The sequence below is a fragment of the Mugil cephalus genome, chromosome 17, assembly GCF_022458985.1.
Source record: "Mugil cephalus isolate CIBA_MC_2020 chromosome 17, CIBA_Mcephalus_1.1, whole genome shotgun sequence".
Taxonomy (NCBI): Eukaryota; Metazoa; Chordata; class Actinopteri; order Mugiliformes; family Mugilidae; genus Mugil; species Mugil cephalus.
Window position 1 is genome coordinate 10,639,326 of NC_061786.1, and position 19,543 is coordinate 10,658,868.

The 19,543-nt window shown below is 43.9% G+C and overlaps 1 protein-coding gene across 1 annotated transcript; it reads right to left on the reverse strand.

Annotated features, from left to right (window-relative positions):
* Nucleotides 1–5,662: 5,662 nt before the first annotated feature.
* On the reverse strand, nucleotides 5,663–18,327 carry peli2 (pellino E3 ubiquitin protein ligase family member 2). Its single transcript, XM_047611599.1, has 6 exons — nucleotides 18,011–18,327; nucleotides 13,338–13,467; nucleotides 10,973–11,074; nucleotides 9,182–9,379; nucleotides 8,776–8,964; nucleotides 5,663–8,655 (listed from the first exon to the last, which is right to left on the reverse strand). The coding sequence occupies exons 1-6, from the start codon at nucleotides 18,085–18,087 to the stop codon at nucleotides 8,077–8,079; spliced, it is 1,275 nt and encodes a 424-aa protein (XP_047467555.1). The 5' UTR covers nucleotides 18,088–18,327; the 3' UTR covers nucleotides 5,663–8,076.
* Nucleotides 18,328–19,543: the final 1,216 nt, after the last annotated feature.

The following is a 19,543-nucleotide window of genomic DNA, read 5'->3' on the forward strand; positions in this document are numbered from 1 at the left end:
TCAAATACCCAAGGACAGCTACATTTCTGTGAGATTATTTTTTGACAGGAGGTGTTTCCAAGGTCCAAAAGCTAACAATAGTTATATACAGTTAGGTGTATGTTTGGGCACTGCTAACATAGCCATTTAAAACAGTTACTGTGTATGAAAATGGTTGTAATATGTACACATACTCAGTAGTCCCGAGTTCAAGGCTTGCATCTAAATTTCTTTCCCCGTGCCTCTGTTGTTTTAAGCGTTTTCACACGGATGAGTGATGGTCATTGCAGAGGTCCTGCTGAATGTTAACTTTCCAGGTAAATCAAAACACTGAACATCTAATAGCAATAGCCACTGAAGTCCTCTTAAATATTCTTTTTTTTTAAAAAAGGGCTACATTATCATCATGAGCTGCTACTGTACCTGTTGCTAATACACAATTAACTGTACGGAAAAGCACCATTAGAGCTGAAACAAGATACATGAACCCATAAATGTCTCACAAGTGTCCATATTTCACAGGTTAAGGGGTGGCTGTAATAAAGAAATTGCCCTATTGAACTGATAATAATCCCAGCCCACCATAAATGAGTCTGATCCCTCAGTAAATTGAGCCCTTGGTGAGGTGGAGTGGTGTCAGCACCTAACCAACTCTGAGATGGCTCTCTAATCCTCCCTTCCCTCTCACCACCACCCTCGCTGTCTAATCAGCCTTGAACACACACATAACGCTCACACCCATCTGACACACACAAACCAAAGTACTCACCCTTCCTCACACTGGGGCTCAGCCACCGCTTCAGTGTGATGTCACTGCTAATCCAAGCTTGGTTATCCGCTGGGCTGCAGTGCTGGCTGGCAGAGGGATATGAGGAGGAGATGGAGTGAATTTTGGGAGGTGGATGGAATGTGGGGTGGGGTGGGGGGTGTGTGGGGTGGGGGGTAATCAGGCACGTCATAAAGTCTTCTCTCTAAAACCACCGCTTCCATTACGCCCTGCCTCACTGAGATCCAGTCCTCCACCCCTGCCAAACTGTGCAGCGTGTGCACAAAGGCTCGCCAGAGTGAGGACAGATATTGCTCCGATAGGAAAGATAAAAACACGGCAGTGGGCATATTCACAGAGGCCTGCAGCTCCTATTTGAGGCACAGAGGAATCATTAGAGAGTCTGCTGGATTAAACCCCCCCTCAGTCCCATGCATTCACAAAATGCACATATTTTTTATTGACAGCTTGTCCAAAGAGAGGAATTACCCACATGGGCGAGGCCCTCGTTCCATATGGCACCAGGCTATTAACAAACATTAGTTGACAGTAACAGCAGCGGTATTAAATTCATTATCTTTTCAGATTGTATGTGAGGTGTGTGATTTTGTATGTGTGTGTGAATGCGCGCATGTACACACACTCGGCGTGTACCAGTGTGTGTGATTAGAGAGTTCTAATGTTCCAGCTCTGGGGATTTGTAGCATAAGATAAGAAAGGGCATTAATGGTGAATTGTGACGGTCCAATGGAGCAAAACTGTTGTTTGGAAAAAAAATGCATATGTTTCTTTTTCCCAAGTCCTTTCTACGCCGCCGATCTGCATATTGTCTCGCAGATTTTTAACCCACAAAAACAGATACGGGGACAGCCATGCATGAAGTGGCTTACGAGGCCACTGAGTGAAATTGCATCTATTTGATTTTGTATTTTCCTCGCTCGCCACGCATATCTGTTTTAATCTTACCTTAAGCATCCTTGAAATGAGGTGTAATCCAGTTAAGCCCTTTTGAGTCTGCTTCACAGTCATATTACACCCATTCATTGCCCCATAAACATTCCCTCTACTAAACAGCTGACAGTGTCCACAAGCCAAAAAAAATGTGCATTCTGTAAAAGATTAAAGCTAAATAAATAATATAAGAACACTCCACATATTTGTATTATAGAGTGGACGATGGGGCTAGATTGATGTGGGGACAGGGTAATATGTGGGCCAGTATGTGTGCACCTCTAACAAATGCACGGTAAATGATGAAGTTTGAGGAGTTCTCAGGAAGTGTGCGTCTCTCCTTTCACACAGAAACTGATGGAGACGGAGCAACAAGCGAAAGCTGCGAGACAGGCGCCGGCATTAACGTTCAAAACCCTTCAATCTTGGGCCGACATAAGTGAACAAAACAAGACCATTTTGTATAAAGTGTGCATGTAGCGAGGCCCTGAACCAGTGAATAAGTCTTCAGAGAGATTAATTCTCCTCTGTGATCCCGTTCTCATTACAAGAAGCAGGGGACTCAAACACACATAATAACAGGGCTGACTGCTGTTCCTTTGTAACATGTGGCTACCTAAATGATCCTAAATAAGATAGATGACAAGGATAAAGCAAATCATAATCGGCATTTTTGCACAATGGAACATAATAGTCTGCGGAGAACAAGGGACAACATACAGGGCTCCTGTTTCCATCGCCTGGAGCCGCACACCTAGTCGAGAGCAATTAAAATGAGAGGATTCAATTTTGTCAAACACCAGGAACCTGAGATAAATCTTGTATCTCATTTTCCAGCGGAGGACACTCCCTCACGCCGGCGCTATCATGTTTGTTATGGTATTTTTAAGAAACAGCTGGCTACTGACGGACTCGGTGGAAACAACCCCCGTCCACGCCGAATCACGCTAATCCCAAACGTTTCAGCGTGAGACCCAGGGGTGAGGGAGGCGGGAGAGTCGGGCGAGACTGCGAATGGGGAAAAGAAAAAAAAAAAAAAAAGACGGTCTCAGACGCAAAATTTAGACGGAGCAGGAGGGGTGTGGGGAGAGCAAGCCAGCGCGTCGCTGCGTGGTTTCCATGTGGGAGCAATCCACTTACTTGAACTGATAAAGATTTAATTAACACAAGACCCTGCAATTACTCCATAATTAAAGTAATTTGTCCTCGTGTTTGGATGAGTAGGCAAGACGCCACATGTGGCTCCGTGAGAGCTGATGACAGGAAAAGGCCACGAGGTGCTCAAAGAGCCAAACTCTGCCCTACACACACACACACACACACACACACACACACACACATACATATGTTCTAATAAAATATTTGTATCAGCTTCTCTTTAGCTTGTGTTTATTTGCCTTTTATATGACAACTCATTTGTTATTCATTGAGAAAGTAATAAGCTGAGTAGACTGAGTACAAAGTATCATCAAGAGCCACATGAAATAGTAAATAGGCCTGATATAATCATAATCCCCTTCAAACTGCACTGCATACAGCTTTGAATTGTGTCGTGCTGCAGAGCTGGCTGCAAGCTAAAGCGGGAAAATGCGAAAAAATAAAATAAATTAATAATAAAAAAAAATGGGAAAAATCTGTCAAAGTACTGAAGGGAAGAAAAGATGGACCTGACTTTAACCAATAGAAATAGAAATATACTGAAGAGTGAAGAATTAACATTAATATGTAACATGTCGTTGTGGCAACCCAATCAACCGGAAGATTTTTTTTTTTTTTTTTAAACTGCCACGTATACTATAAAAAAACAGACTGACAAAGGTGTCTCATCTTGTGTTTGCTGCATGTTGCTGTTACTTAATTTGCACTAGGGGAAGGGCACTATCTCTTGTTTACAGATGACGATCTGCATATAATTTGCCTCAGCTGCACGCTGGGTAATTGAGGTAAATATCACAGCCTTCAACTTGCCAGCTAAGGTGTCCTGCTGGTAGCTTGGCGCGCAGCCTGCAGCCACCTGTGGCATTTTACATGTTAGGTGTGAGGGCAGACGGGCCGTGACAAAAACTAAGGATGAACTCTCTGCAACGACGTGAGGGCATCCTCTGCTGCGCGGGTTAGGGTTAGTTCATGGCTCGCGGTTATTCTGGAGACTGCCATCCTCCAGCTGCAAAACATAATGGGATGATGGGAAACATTTCAGAGCCACTGTATAGAAAACAATAACTGCCTTGGTATTATCGCCATACTATTCTTTGGTTCTAGGCATTGCATAAATGGTGAGTTTTGTGTTTTGTCCCATGAAAACTGTTGTAAAATGATGTTTCACAGGAGTAAGGCTATCGTCACCTCTCCTGCTTCAGTGTTATCTTTCGTTTCTTAGTCCACTTTATTCAAGTCCAGGCCAAAATTAACTGACCTACAGTATCTTGTAGTGCAGGAAATAGTCAAACCAGTTGTGTGTATCATGCATAATTTACTAATCCTGGTTAAATGAACAGGACAGAATTTCATCCTGCAGACTGTGTTGGTTCAGTCAGCCAATATGTTTGTTATTTATTCAAACTGTAACTTAAAAAAAAAAAAAAATGCTGCCAAAATATGATCCATGGGAAAGTGCTGCTGAAAGTTAATTGGGATCAAACAGGTGAAGATAGGAGAACCGCGGTTTGTGTAAATGTATTATACTGCGGCACCGTGGACCCCTTTCTCCTCCAGGAAACTGGATCAAGAAGAAAAATATGTAGGATTCTACTTTATTTGCATACCCATGCCCTGCTTAAGGCAGGGGAGTCACCGAGTGATCTCGAAATTAGCATGCTGTCACCTTCAGTGTCTCTTCTGTCATTCAGAAAAACAGGCAAGTGTGCAGACACATGAACCCATTTCACGTCCGCTGCAGAAATGTTAATTAGAAAGCATGGCATCCCACAGCTCCATTCCTCTCCCAATGCCTAACTGACATGTTATGTATTTAAATCCCTTTCATGTGCCCTTATTATAGAGATGCTGAAGTCACATGCGAAAGACGGGACGTGTCATCAACGGCATCGTGCGATTTTTTTTTTATTTTTTATTATTATTTTGCATGCACATAAAAATAAAAGCTACGAATCTCACATCTTTCAGGCAATTTGTGTGCTTCTTGCCAGGATGTAGATAGGAAATAAAAGGCTGTTGTAATTAATTTGACATCATAAGAATATGCATATGGAATGTAAAAGATGAATCAGTAAAAATTTTAAATATATAGCCTACATGCAGCCTCTCTGGTAGCCTAATTGCACACACAGAGGATTGTGAGTCATCTATGGGCATGCCAATTTAATTTTTCTTGTTTTACAGGCATTTGTGATGTATTTATATTAAGTGTTTTTTCATAATAAACATGAAACTTTTATGTCCCTGCTCTGTGTTTTTGGCTATCGGATGCCGCAGGCTCAGTGGCTCTAGTGGCACTGTGCCAGCAGCTCTATTGTTGAGGAAATAGTGCCCTCCTGTGGCTTCACGGGGAAACTACACGTTGGCATCAGAGAAATCAGTGTTATTCATTCTCTATGGGAAATATTAAGATGAGGCCGATAAGATAGCACATGAAATGTGAATAAACTAGACTTCAAGAAAAAATTACCCTTATCTAAAAAAAAGGAAAAAAGAACTGATAGAGCTATCAACATTCAGAGCTACATTGGCAACCGAGATAGCAGGGGAATGCTTGTACAGGGAGGAATGATGAAACACATATGTAACTGTGATTAAACATTACTGCTATGTTGGTTGTGTGAACACAGCTGAGACATCTGGATTTCAAAGGCACCAGCTGAATAAAAACCAGCAAACCCTCATCAAGTGCACATACTGTAGCTTTTTAAATCAGCGGACCGTTTAAAAAGGGCACAGAGTCCTTGATCATTACCCACGAGTGCAGAGTACAAACTGGAAGTCAGAGAGGGAGAACTCAGCGTGGCGTGTTTTTAAAAAATATTTTATTCTTTGCAAAGGAGGCATTGGGAGCATCAGTGCGTTCTATGGCTTGTGTACAGAGTTCCTGTTGGGAGACAAAAATCATAGAACAAGCCCTTGGGTGAACTGCGGGCCCCACCCATGTTTACCAAGGAGGAATGTTTGAGGCAGCTACTCGGCAGCTGTTACAGAACACGGTCTTGAGCAATGGGCACAGTGTTTGAGCTGAAAGTGTTAGAAGGGAATGCTACTGTACAGTATGTGGCTTTGACCCAGCGTGGCGGTTACATAAAGCCTGCAGAACTCGAGCTCAGTGGTGTGAGAGAAGTTTAATGCTGCTGACGTTTTTAAGAACGCAAAGTATGTTTCTCTAAGAGGGGGCCGAAAACAAAAACGCTCCAGCAGTCCACCACTACCGCTGCTGCTGCTGAAATCGAGTCTCGGAGCCCTTAACGAAGGCAGACTTCGCCCCTCAGCGATACCTCTGACATTTTATTCATCGTAAAATATCCTGGGAAAGAAAAAAAAAATGAAAAAATTAGATGCTAAAAAAAAAAAGAGACGTCGCCGTCCCATAGTTTTAATGCTCACTATTGTATTGGATAAGCTAGTGAAGAACCGACGCCTTTAACTACACTCTACGTATGGGCACAGTCTGGAAAGCCAACATCACAGAAGAATGCACAGATTCGTCCCAGATTCTTCAGTCTAAATTCATCTGCTACTTTTGTTTCAGACAACTTGACTCATCCACACACAATAGAACTTACCAAATTTGGCATGGAGTGTGATAATATCATTGTTCCCATGGAGCTGCTAAACAGCCTCGACTGTAATCCAGAGCTGTCAACATTCCACCATAGCAGCAGTTTGGGTTTAGGATTGTTTGCGGAAACACTTTGGATCGAGGAAGAGTGGCCGTCGCATCTTGCATGTGGAGAGGAAACAGCCCCTCCTTATATTTGGTATAATCTCTGGATGCCGCTGAGACTGTGCCCAGGTTTGACAGCGTATAAATCATTGGATCAGACCCAGCGCGGGGATAAAGCTAACAACAGTGCAGATTGAATTCAGTACATGTGCGCAGGGTAGGGACGCAGATAGCTGGCTGGGAAGCAGGTGTGGTTGATGTATATAGCTGTGAAGTTTTCAGTTTAACTGCAAACTGGCCTTAGCTATACCTTTAACAGCCCTTGAGAAAGCACGTGGTATAACTGGAGCACCACCGGCGAGGAGAGTCGATGTATTTCAGTACATTCATTGTCAAACCCTGCGACCTTGTTTGATTTCCTGTGTTCTCTCTGGTAGCGTTCTGGGTGGTGGGCGAGATCATAGAAAGGGGATTGGGGTGAAATGATGCAGGGCCATTTAAGCGGCCCAAGGGCACCCACACAGTCCAACCCACACACACACGATCACACATGCACGCATACACTCAAACGTTCTCACACACACACACACACACACACACACACATTATATATGCAGGAGAAAAATATATTAACATTTGCATTACAAAACAGTACAAGGGCCTCAGTGTAGTAAAATACCTCTTGTGTCAGAATCCATGTGGGTTGTCCTTTTGTCTTCTGTAAGCAAAACTATCTCTCTCTTTACCGTCAACAAAATATCTATTCTCAGCTATGAAAAATATTCCCATAGTTCAATGGGATTTGAGGCACTGGGTTATTTCTCTGTACACAAAAAAAGTCTCATTCCCCTCCCTCATAAGTTTTTTCGACAAATGGAAGCCACCTCCGGAGAGCTACATGATTTGGATGCCAGTAGGGGTTAAGGGCCAAGAGGCCAATGGGGAGCATTTAAACTAGTTAGCCATTAAACCAGGAGTTTCTCCTGGCTTCTCTCCCAGCCAACAGTCCAGCTGTCTGGCTCTGTAAAAACTTCATCTCAGGCCCACCAGGAAGTGTACTATCCAACCCCCCCCCCCCCTTTCCTTCCCAACGGACCCGGCTACACCTGTTCACTGTTATTTGTTTCAGTCTGCTGCACGAGTAAAATCAGTTCATTTCTTCTGCAACCTTAATTTTTCGAAGCCATCTGATGGAAAACCAGCAGGCATTGTAAATGGCCCGTAGCTGGAGCCTTGTTTAAAGCGGATGGTTGGCAGGACAGCTAAAACTGTATCTCATTCCGAGGGAGCCAGGCATTTGTGGTCCAGTGTGCTCCACATCTCTGTATCCCACAGTGGCCGACCAAACGGCCACAAAAGGCCCTGAACCATCTGTAATGGCTCCCCGTTGTGCAGAATCCACAGTATATGACCAGAACTTGAAAAGGCTTACTTCTTTCCACAGCTGGAATTTTACATGAACAAAAGAAAGCACAAAATTATCTGAACAGTTTCACAGCATGTTGGCATTCCTGTCTAATCTTGCTCTGCCAGAGCAGGACCCTTCAGTTCAGTCCACCGGGCCCTGGAAGATTAGCTTGGAGCAGCCCTGAGTGAGGCTGAGCTGGGTGGCACAGAAGGGGCAGGCGGCGTGGAAGGCGTGGGTGCCGTGGGGCAGGGGGATCTCGGCCCAGTACTTCACCGACTTCTCCGAGCACACGTGTCCGCACGGCACGAAGGCGTGTGTGGGTGCGCCGGTGTCCACGTAGAAGGCCGGCTCACAGCCCAGCCACAGCGGAACGTAGGGCCCCACGACGCGGCACATGGGGCACTCTCGCTGAGTGTTGGGCTCCTGCTCCGACCGGTGGCCCCAGTTGTGATAACCGTGCACGTGGCCGCACGCCAAGTACACCCAAGGCTGCTTGTCCTCCAGAGATGAGAGGGCCCGGCTGCGTTGCATGCTGGGGAAGGCGAGGGTGTTGAGGCCCACGGGGCACTGGGGTCGGGCCGCGTTGATCTCCTGCCTGAGGGCCTCCAGGTGCTTTTGGGTGGGAGTGTGGAAGAGGCCCTCGGCAGTACGCCACAGCAGAGTGGCACCGCAGAGATCCACCAGGGAGCCGTCCTGCAGTATGTTGCTCTCGTTCTCCACCTGGGGAGGGTCATGCAGCAGACACACGTTTATTAAAAACATCAAAGTAATTAAAACATATGATCACGTCGTAGTCATGTTTTTCTGGTGTATATATACATTCTGTTTCAAGTTACTGACCAGTTTGCCTGGGGTCTGTGCTGAGCGGGTTTCTCTCAGCGTGTAAACATCCCCACAAACAGAGATCTCTCTCCATACGCCCGGCTTAGACTCCTCTGTGAACCCCCCCTTGGGGTGCATTACAAGTACGCCATTGGTTGTTAGGCCGTCCATGTGACCGTCAGGGTTTTTCCATTTAGCAGCTTTTTCCTGTAGGCAAGACATGATGATGATGATGATGATGTAAACACTGTGCTGTGTGTCATTCCACCTTTTACATAACACAGCATATAAAGAAATGATTTCTCTGTCTGGAAATAATTCACAGATCTTAAGGCGCTAAAACAAGCGATGCAATCTCACATTTCTGAAAACCGATTAAATGGAGACACTGTATAACCACCACGATGAACTAACTAGCAATTACCCCAAGGAAGATGTTTTTGGAAGAGTCGAACCCGGCTGCGTAGATGCGAGCCGTGAAGGGCGGGTTGCGCTCGCACACAACTCGGCAGGCAAAGCGGGAGATGGTGCTCTGGGTGATAGGCGTCTCCTCTCCCTCATGGCCTCCTGCTATTGTGTCGGTGACCACAAAGTCTATGGGACTCTCGGTGGAACGCCCAATCTACAAAAAACACAGCAATTAATCAGTATCATGTTATATAGTTCTATGGTTTCTTGTCATCTCTTGTTAAGACACTGGAATGGATGAAAAGACGCTTGTTTAATTTCCCTGCAGACAACTGAACTGTAACTGTTCAGCAACCAGTTGAACCTTCTACCAGTTCTCCAATTGGACATCCGAGTACACAAAATCAAAATGACAACGCTGTGTGTCGTCAAACAATGCTGAGGCACTGACCATTTTTACCATGCTTATTAGTGTTGTTTGTGCACCTTTTATGTGCGTCTATATATTTATAAGCTATAGTTTTAACCGGACCACAGACTCCAACATTGAAAACAGTCCTCAGGCTGAACAAAGGTAAAAACTAAGCGTTTCCCCTTTCATTTCCTCTTTTTTTTTTTTTTTGCTCATCTCAAATTGTCCTGAATTCCTGCTTTTTGAACAGTTTCCCCATCTCTGCTGTGTTTGTTTCCAGCGTTGTCAAGCAGAGCCAAGCGATGTGATGATTATATCAGTTAAGTCCATCTCCAGTCCTTTTTTTTTTTTTGTTTTGGCCGATTTTTGTCACGTTCATTTTGCCAATTCCTCCAGAATTCAACTGGGTAAATAATTAAGAGGTAAAGCGCAATTGAAAGCGAACGCCAATAGGAACCGGCAGTTTGGGTTGGGTAGTATTGTGTATGTCCTTCTTTCACTAATTTCCATCTGTGGCAAACAGAGCAGTGACTAAATAACAGCTAACGCTTCTCTAGTGGCTGCTTTCTGATTGCTTGGTGATTAAAAAGCAATTCATGAATCACATACGACATCCATACTAAAAGTGTGGTTGTGATTATTTTACAGCACATTTTCTCCCACCTGATCGTTGAAAGAACAGGCTGCAAGTGGAGCTGACTTTTATCTGATGCCACCTCACTCTATGTTTCAAATAGTAGTGGACATCTGTCTTTTCAACATTTTATGCTAATTTATTATGTTAATTTGCAGAAGAGCTGGCTGGGTACATTTTAATACAAAGAATGCAGATGTCAGAGCATAAGGTGAAGACAAATTTATTCAAACAGAATGAATATTTGGTCCACAAGCTAAAATAAACAACTGAGTATAACAATGCTGTTTCAGTCATGGTTCCCTGATAATAATAACAATGCTACTAAGCATGCTGTACTTCTGCAAATGTGTCTGCCATTGCCAGTCGCTGGGACTGAAAATGGCTAGTGGAAATTTTTTTAACCTTCAAAGACACATTGACACAACACAGGGCCGATCGTGAAGCACGTGTCTGGAGTGCTAACGTCCCTCTGGTCATCATCTCCTTGCTGTACATTCAGATTACAGCTACAGACGAAAGCAGCTGACAATACAGCACAGGGCACGTGCACTCCCTGGTGGAGCGATAGGCTTAAAAAGTTTAAACAGTGTGCACAGATTTTGAAGGTGTATTTGCTTGTTTCGTTATTATCGTCATTCAAGCAAAAACATTCAGTGGGTACAGCTTCTCAAAGGCAAAAGGCCCCAACAGGTCGTCAATACATACAAATACAAATAATACATACTGACACTCAAACGCGTAACTGAACTGGGATTTACCTGAAACATGTCTGTGTCTTTGTCATGGCTGTACTCCACCACTACCGTCTGGTTCCTGGAGAGCGTATAGGAGATGCTGTGCTGGCCTTTGCAGTTCACGGCCTGAGAGATGACACGCAGCTCATTAGCAACCATGTTAACACACAAGAAATTCATGTTCACGTTTTATTAGCTGAAGTGTAACTGTGCTACAATCAGGCAGCGTTATTGTTCTCGTCAAGTCAGGAGAAAATGTTTGATGTCTGGGACTGTGGCTTTAAAACCGGATCTGTGAATGCCAAAGGTTCACAAACAGGAACCACACTAAGAAGTGCTCTACGCAACAGATTGTTGGTGAGGTTAAATTAAAGACTGGGACAAAACCAACCCCGCTATTAAGACACATGGCACTCAATTGATGACTCATGCCCAAAGATTCAACAACAACCATAGTGCTTCCTAGAGGAAAGCATGTACGCCTTATTCACATTTTCTCACTCCTATCACTAAAAACAGGCTTTTCGTTGCATGCATTATTCCTGTGCTTTTGTAACAGCTCACTCAGCGATTTCTGCATAATAACTTCATTATGCTAGCTAAAACCAAAAATCTGTGGCAGGAAATTCTGGAAGAGGAACAGAGAGGAGTGTGTAAAATCACACTCCCGTGACAGTGACCATAAACTGCCCACTGGCCCCAGATAACACGGGCCTGTCTACCAGCTGAACTGCTTCTGTTAGTGTAGTGGGGAAGGGTGGGTAGAAGCCCAGGCCCCGGCTCTTGTCAACACTTTACCACATGCCACCATCATCCTGCTCTAATCTGCAAATTCCATTTCCCAAACACCCCCCCCCCCCTCTGTCACGTGCGAGGGGGAATGAGGGAGAGAGAAAGTGGGTCATCGGAGCTGCCACACTCTGCTGTAACATCAGACACAGGCGGGGACGAATGTCATCATCACATGCAGTCTCGTCTCGCCTGTGCTCCTATAACCAAATGGTGCTCCGCTGGTTCAAAGGCTAAAAGAAGTTCATACAAACTCCGAACAGAATATGTTTTTCACGAACGCCACACACAAAATATCTCCTACCTCCACGAGTTGAAGGACTCAACATTAACGTGTGTAGCATAGGAGGCTGGCAGTGGCATCGTGGGAGCTCCTTGTTTGTCTGGCATGAACACCAGAGTGTGCACAGACACGTGAGCTTTCCCTCTCAGCCACAGAGCATTCTCAGTTAATTCGTATGAAATAGTGAGGAAACAAGAGACGGGGTGGCAGACAGCGCTGCTGTGGATGAGGGAGAGATGGCTCGTTTTGTTTTGTTCCTTTAGCGATCTGTATGTTCCATCTCTCTCTTCTAAATTTGTGCTCACCACCGTGCTTGTCCCTTAAGGAATGCTATTTTTCACTATGTGTACAGCTGGGAGCAGAAAGTTGGTCTACTGTAACAACTTCCTGCTTAGTTCATGCTCCTAAGCCAGGGCCTGGCAACCGGGTTGCAGAGAGAGAAAAGCGGCGGAAGGGGAGAAAGTTCACGGCGGTTCACATTGCTGAAACAGCCTGTGACTATCAGTTTATACTGCACAGAACAACGGAGCAATGAGTGCTGTTTAAACAACCACATCCAATGCAACATGACTGTATTGACAAGACTGAGATCATTTGAAGTGTGGAGCAGCGGAAAAAAATATATTTCACTGCAAGCCGGTTCAGATTCAAATGAAATAATGCATCTCTGCTATGAAAAGGCCCACGTTACACGAATCCCTCCGAGAAGGTATAAGGAGTCACGTTCCACAAGGTGATAGTAACCTGAACCAGAGGGCCTTTTGCCAGGGAGTTAAACTCCCAACAAATGTCTGAAATACTGACACCCAAGAAGTGCAGAGGTAAGCAGGCCCCCGTCTTGTTTAGCAGATTTTCTTGGGAACCAAAGGCAGGAATGCAGGAAGGCAAACATGAATACAAGGCATTTTCCAGGAGCCACTCTAGGGCAGAGAGAGACAATGAGGCCCAGCTAGGAGCTAAAGTTATTGTACTGCAAATGTTAACATTAAGGTCTGCCAACAACAATGTTAAACGCTTTACTGCACGCTCCATAAACTACAGAGGTTACAGAAAAGGGCACTCTGATGCTCTGAAAGGAGTGAGTTCGGTTTTCCTTCTGCTGTAAATTCACTACCATTATTCTGCTTAGTTTTATAATAATGTGAAATAGTTCAAATCAGACATCACATATCCAAATCCATCCATGTGTGGTGGAGAAATACTCATCACGTCCTGTCGACCACATGCCTCAAGACTGTTGTCTAAAATAGACATGTAGACAAACAGACAGCTGTGTTCTCCCGCTAAGCGTGTGCTGATTCATCTTTTGTTCTGTACCTTGCTGGCCTGGGGAGTGTTGAGGATATGCACAGTGCTTGGCCTAACACCGTTGGCTTTGGTCCTCCTGTATAGCGCAAATCTGCTTTTCCGTCTACCCCGATCTCCGTTGGGCAGAGAGCCATTGTACCTATCACAGAGGGAGGGTGGTGGGGTAGAGGGAGAACAGCAAATTCAGTTAATTTTTTTCTTTTTAATGAAAATCCAAATAGTTTTTGCAGCTTCTAAAAGACGTACCTAATTAGATTTACCATCAGAATTCTTAGTAATCAAATAAAGGACAAACACAGAGAATTAGAAACATTTGCCTGTTTTGAAAAGGAGCTTTGCCACGCATTACATCACTGGAAATCTAATACACCCTATTAGTAATCTAAGTGTTACCTTGGATAATGTCTCTTATTACATAATGCACTTTGGTATCGGTGATTTCAGTGAGCAAGCTCTGTGTAAACTGCAGCTGTCCTTTTGCTCTGTGTCCCGGGCAGGAGAAGATTTTAAGATGCATGTCAGGTTTGCTATCAGTTTGGGAAACCACGGCCTGGGTGGAGAACTCATATGACTAAAAACACTTTCTCACTGCAGGTCTCAGTTTCAAAGACCGGCAATCAACTGAGAGCTTTCATTCTCTGTTTCCAAACTACTTTATAGCAGATTCCAGTTTCGCCCTTCAGTCTGCTCTCTGGGACCTGCGAGCCTAGGCTGCTCCTTGTGAATGAAGAAGCCCCTTCCGGTAGGACTGGTCCTCTCTCTATCCACCAGCTGGTTCCTACAGCTGGGACACCCCATGCTCTACTCCCATCCAACACACAGACCTTCTGTCACATGTAACCACTAAACGAACATAACGGAATAGAGACATTAATGATAAAACCCCCAATGTTTGCATACCGGTGCAGCAGAGGGAAATTATTCTACCACCAACCACAACATAACCAGACATTTCTCATATTTGTTTCAACAAAGCAACTGAACCTCATTCTTCACTTCCCTACCAAGCTGGTCCACCTGTCCCATGTCTTCACACGGCTGGCCAGGCACGGAAACACATGGTCCCAGTCAGCACAGTGCACAAAGCTGGCCTGTAGGACAAGCCACCCACAGAGACCTAGTGAAGCACTGGATGATACTGTGGAGAAACTAATATACTTTCAGTGTTTTAAACTGCTAAAATCATACCCCAAGTCTTTAGCTTATGATTTTAATACAAATCCTATTCTAATAGCGGTTGTGTTTGTCCATTAATTATATACAGGAGAGAGGAAGAAATATGATGGTGTGTTTTTATTGATCAGACATTATGAACATATTGTTGTTTTTTTTTCCAAATGATAAAAGGAAATATTGATGATCTTGTATGAATTAGCACACATTTGAAGCTTATTTAACAGTTTGCTTATTCCATACTGTAGTTTTATAAGAACTGTCCTAGATACACTACCTACATATCATTCACATGTCTATTCAGTTAAGGGTGCTACTTGTGTTTGAATATCTCAAACAAAACACACAATCAGACGATATGCGGCTTAGCGTTTTCACCACGATGAATTCTGACGGCAGAATATAAACCCCGCTCTGTAAGAAACGCCACACATGCCTTCAATTATTCATCATTACACTGTGGAACAATATTCTGTCATCCAGGAACTGCCACCGTCACATTAGCTAGGACAGGCTGTTTAAAGCTGAGCACCAACTAATTGTGATAGCTTTCCCTTTTGACCTGTGCCAGACAGACAGGGGATTTACCTTCCAATACTCAGGAGCAGGGATTAGAAGACTGGCGTATCACCTACCCTCCAGGGTTGGGGTGAGGAGCCAACTGCACCTCCTACCTCTTATGCTAACATGAAAGGCTACTGTTCACAGAAAGAGAAGGAGACATGCTGAGTAGTTGTAACACTCATTAGCATGACAGAGTAGCAAGAAAGGTCTTAAAGGGTCACAGATGACGCCGCTAAGTAAGACTACAGCCTATTAGTATCTCAGATAAGTTAATCTAAACTGTACAAACACTAAATCTTCACTAGATGACAGAAGGCACGGTGAGAGTTGGGAGTTGGGAAATTATTTACTTTTCTGTAGTGTTGACAAAGACAAAAATGCAGCTCTTCTTCTCGGATGAATTGAGTTTCTAAACAAAAGCGTCACATCTCAACATTGGCAGGCCGTACCAAGGGTGTCCCTGGGTTGATTTGTACACTTCCTTTACCGATGGGTCCTTTAAGGCAACATGTAGACAGTTTAATCAATAGGCCTAGTCTCCCAGTCACAATGGACAGAGGAAGCTGAGGAGAGGCAAAGCCCGGGTCCTGATCAATCCATCCTTTCATTTCCAGGATACCCATGCAGCCCGTCTCACCCTCCCCTTTTTCACTGACCAGCACGAAGCCAAGCTACCCCGGCAGAGACAGGGGCAGCCATGCAAGTAATAAGAGCCACTACGGTCATGGCAACAAACCACTGAGGGAACTGCTGCTCAAACAAGCTTTGTTCCATGCTGTCAGCTATCTTGTCTACCATCAGTTTTATCAATGGGACGTGATGTCATGGCAGTGATTATACACCCGTCACATCTGATTCACATATGTGTCTTCACGTCAGGGGAAAGAACAAAAGTATCCGCTTCAAACACGCCACATGCTCAGCCTGGGGTAATAAGCAGTCAGCACTTTTTGTCCCTTACAATAAGCGTGTGACTGCGAGTGTATGGGTGGAGGACTAGAGAGAAAAACCACACCCTGCTCTCTCTGAATACACTTCATAAGCATCGCATCTCGAGGGCTTGAAACAAAGGTGGTATAAATAAAATTCAAGCCAACACCAACGCCTACAAATATTAACAATGGGTTTTAATGGCTTTCAAGTGAATTGCAGCATTGGGCAAAGTCCAATCACTGTTGACACTTGATGTGTTTTCCATCATCTGTGGCAGCTGTTTTCCAGTTTAAACAGGATTTTTAAGAATGATCCTCGCCATATCCTAAAATCACGTCGGCGGCTTTGAAATAGTTTTGATATAAACAAAGAAAAGACCACCCCAACCTTAGTGAGGGACAAGATGAAACATGCGTCCCAATTCCACTTCAGTTGCTTTTTTCATTTCATTTCAGCTCTTCTATTTCACAGACGAAGCCTTGGCACTATTATTTGTCTTTACAGCATCAACAACAAAAACACTGAAGCCTTTGCACAGGACTAAGTGTGCTTCCACTGTAAACGTGTATTTTTATATTTAACAACATTGCTTGAATTAATGTCATGCTAAGCGCTGGATAAATACAATACACAACGTTTGCCTAAGTAATCTAAAATTCAAAACATTCGATCCGGCTCTATCAGATGAAAGAAACGTCAAAAGTGGAAAGCATTTATGGCCAAGTTTCAGTGAACGACAACCGATCTAGAACAAACCTGACACTCACTTGCCAGTTCATCAAGTGCAATCTCACATCACAACGGTCCTAAATTAAATCCCCCTTCGTGGTAGTTAAAATGGTACATTTACGTTGAAACAGCGTATGAAAGGTGGCAATTTAGCTGCATTGTCATTTTGAGGGATAGACGTGGCACCCTTACACTGTATTGAATGTTTTTTCTGTTTCTGTCAAGTCTAGCCCAGTGACCAAGATGGTGCAGACAAAATAATATAAACAAAATGGAAACATAGTTGAATACACAGCTCTCTGTTACTTTAGGCTAACGGTGAATATGATAACCTACATGAAGTTAAGATTTAGAGGAAGACTATTATATTACTTGTGTAGCAGATGAACTGGAAAGTGAGAGTATACCATTGTTCATTTCCTCTCACTAGTACTGAGGCATTATGGGTAATGATACAGCCAAGAAGATGTTCTCTGTTTTAATACCTGATATCAGTTTTTTCCCAAATAATGAATGACATCACTAATCCTATCACTTAGTCCTAAACCGATACTGATCAACAGTTATGAGTCCCTAACTGATAATCTGTGAAACACCTCCACTTTTTGCGTGTGCGTTTTAACACAACAGTCAACTGTAGGACAATTGTTCAAAAACACATACGTCTGGTGGTGCGTGTGACCACAATAGTTAAAGCTACACATACCTCTGAAAAAAAGAGGAAGAGCTCCGGGGGCTGGGGGAGGGGACCATCGCTACTTCCGAATTCCTAAAACCCCATGAATCCCACTTTAAGGTAGGAAGCAGCGCCCCGATCACAGCCGCAGCTGAGCGTGTGGGATTTATTTCACCAAAGTTGTCGTGGTCCATCACTTTTAATGGACACCAGTGTGAGCACAGCTATCAAGAACTGATGTATTCAAGTCCCGGTTATCACGTATAGAAACGACGCCAACAACTCCCATAAAAAAAAAAAATAAAGAAAACGTACACATTTCTTTCTGCGCACGTGTCTAAATTTGCGGAGTAACGTGAGCTCGTGCATTTCTGAACGGTCACGCTTAATATTCACATATTCACGTCGCCGATGTGCGAACGGACCGTCGGTTTGAATATAAACAAAGTACCGCTAGCTCACGGTTTATTTTTTTAAAAAAAAAGACTTGATGTCCCGTTGCTGCGTGACTGCACTCTAGAGAAACTTTGAAGATAAATTCACACCTTAACGCTCGCATACGAATACAATAGTTCATAAATGTGCATATGACGACGACTGAACTTACCCCAGAACCACCAGCTCTCCGTATTTCACCGGGTCTTTAGACGGGGCGCAGTGCTCCTCTTGGCTTGACGAAAACATGAGGCTTCTGGCTTCACCTTAGCTATACAGTAACAACAAGCGGCTCACAAATATACAGGAATTCCCTTCAAAGACCACGACGCGCTCTCATTTCAGTTCACAAACCCGGCGGCATCTGTATCTCTGCTCACACGAATCCAGTTTTCTATAAATAAACTGGTCTCAAACTTCCTCAGCGTGACATAGCAAAACGTAACTTAGTTGGCGGTTGAATCCGTTCTAAAGCAGATACGAAAACAGCGAGGAGCTGGCCCGGAATGTACCATTCACTTGTTCTTCACTTTGTGTAGGGGTAACTCTTCCCCAGCTCTGTGTTTAAATAAAGGTTTCTGGCTACTCTTTTTTGTATAATTATTTAAGGCATTCGATTTTATTGTTTTATATATTTTAGCTTTTACTTTATTCTTGAAAATACATAGTAGTCAAACCGAGAGCGCGACAGTAATTTTTGGTATCACTCCGCAAGGTCCATGGATCGCACCTTCTGTTATGTAAACAAAGAGTACAATCTGGGGATTCTTAAAGGGATCATACTTTTTCTGATATGTTTGCAAAGTTTCCAGATTTCTTCATCTTGCGAGAAGACGGGTTTACACACTTTACATACATACAGCCATTTTTTCTTTCGTGCATCCCGCCGGATCTACTTCTGTTTCAGAAAATAAGGGCCTTAAGGATCACAGAACTTTTAATAATACAACTACACAGAAATTATGAAGTAACAGAGGCCTAAGTGAGCACGTCGCAATAGTGCAGCGTTAGTGGAAAATAATCCTCCTGGTTCATTTCCTGGCTGAGATAATACGCAGAGAGTGGAAAGATGGTGAAATCAGATTTGCCTATTTTGTTGGTGACCCCCTGGGCCCCTTAAAAGGTTTTATTTCATTATGACTTTATTGCAGTTAGCTAATTCATGCGATTGATTATGCAACCTAATGACATCACTATTTATCTGCATGCCTGGAAGTTTTATTTCCACGTTGCCATTGCTCATTTTGATCGTTTCATTTTGTTGTCTAGCCTCTTATTTTCATCTTTTCCCTTTTTGCCGGTTGCCTCCTGCGGGCACATGCTTATTTCATCCTGTAAAATCTTATCAGTCACCTGGCTGTGTGGCCATGTGAGAAAATGCAAATCAGTCTGATAATAGCGCCAAGGCCTAGCAATTTGCTTAATTGCTTTCTACTTAGACTGACTCGCAGACGTCCTAATGGGACCAAAATGTCTGCACTTTATGTGAGGTTGTCGAAAACCTCTCAGCCCGCAGTATCACCTCTTCCAATGCGCCGCGCGTCCAGTTGCTCTCACGCCTTCCTGCTGAATGTGCCACTGCTCCACTTTTGTCTGGCAGTCTCATCAACACTTTACTGCCTCTGTCTTGTTTTCACAGGAATCTGCGTGACTGGAGGTGCTCTCGCTGCTCCGGGCCCCCTCGGTGGCCCTGTTGCCCCTGCAA

Bases quoted from the DNA above. Each gene is read 5' to 3' on its own strand.
- peli2 (XM_047611599.1), bottom strand. From the start codon at position 18,087: ATGTTTTCGTCAAGCCAAGAGGAGCACTGCGCCCCGTCTAAAGACCCG. The intron at 11,075-13,337 runs GTACAGAACAAA...GTCATCTCTCAG, and splicing joins ACACTCCCCAGGCCAGCAAG to GCCGTGAACTGCAAAGGCCA. The intron at 8,965-9,181 runs GTAATTGCTAGT...TCTTGCCTACAG, and splicing joins CCAAAAACATCTTCCTTGGG to GAAAAAGCTGCTAAATGGAA.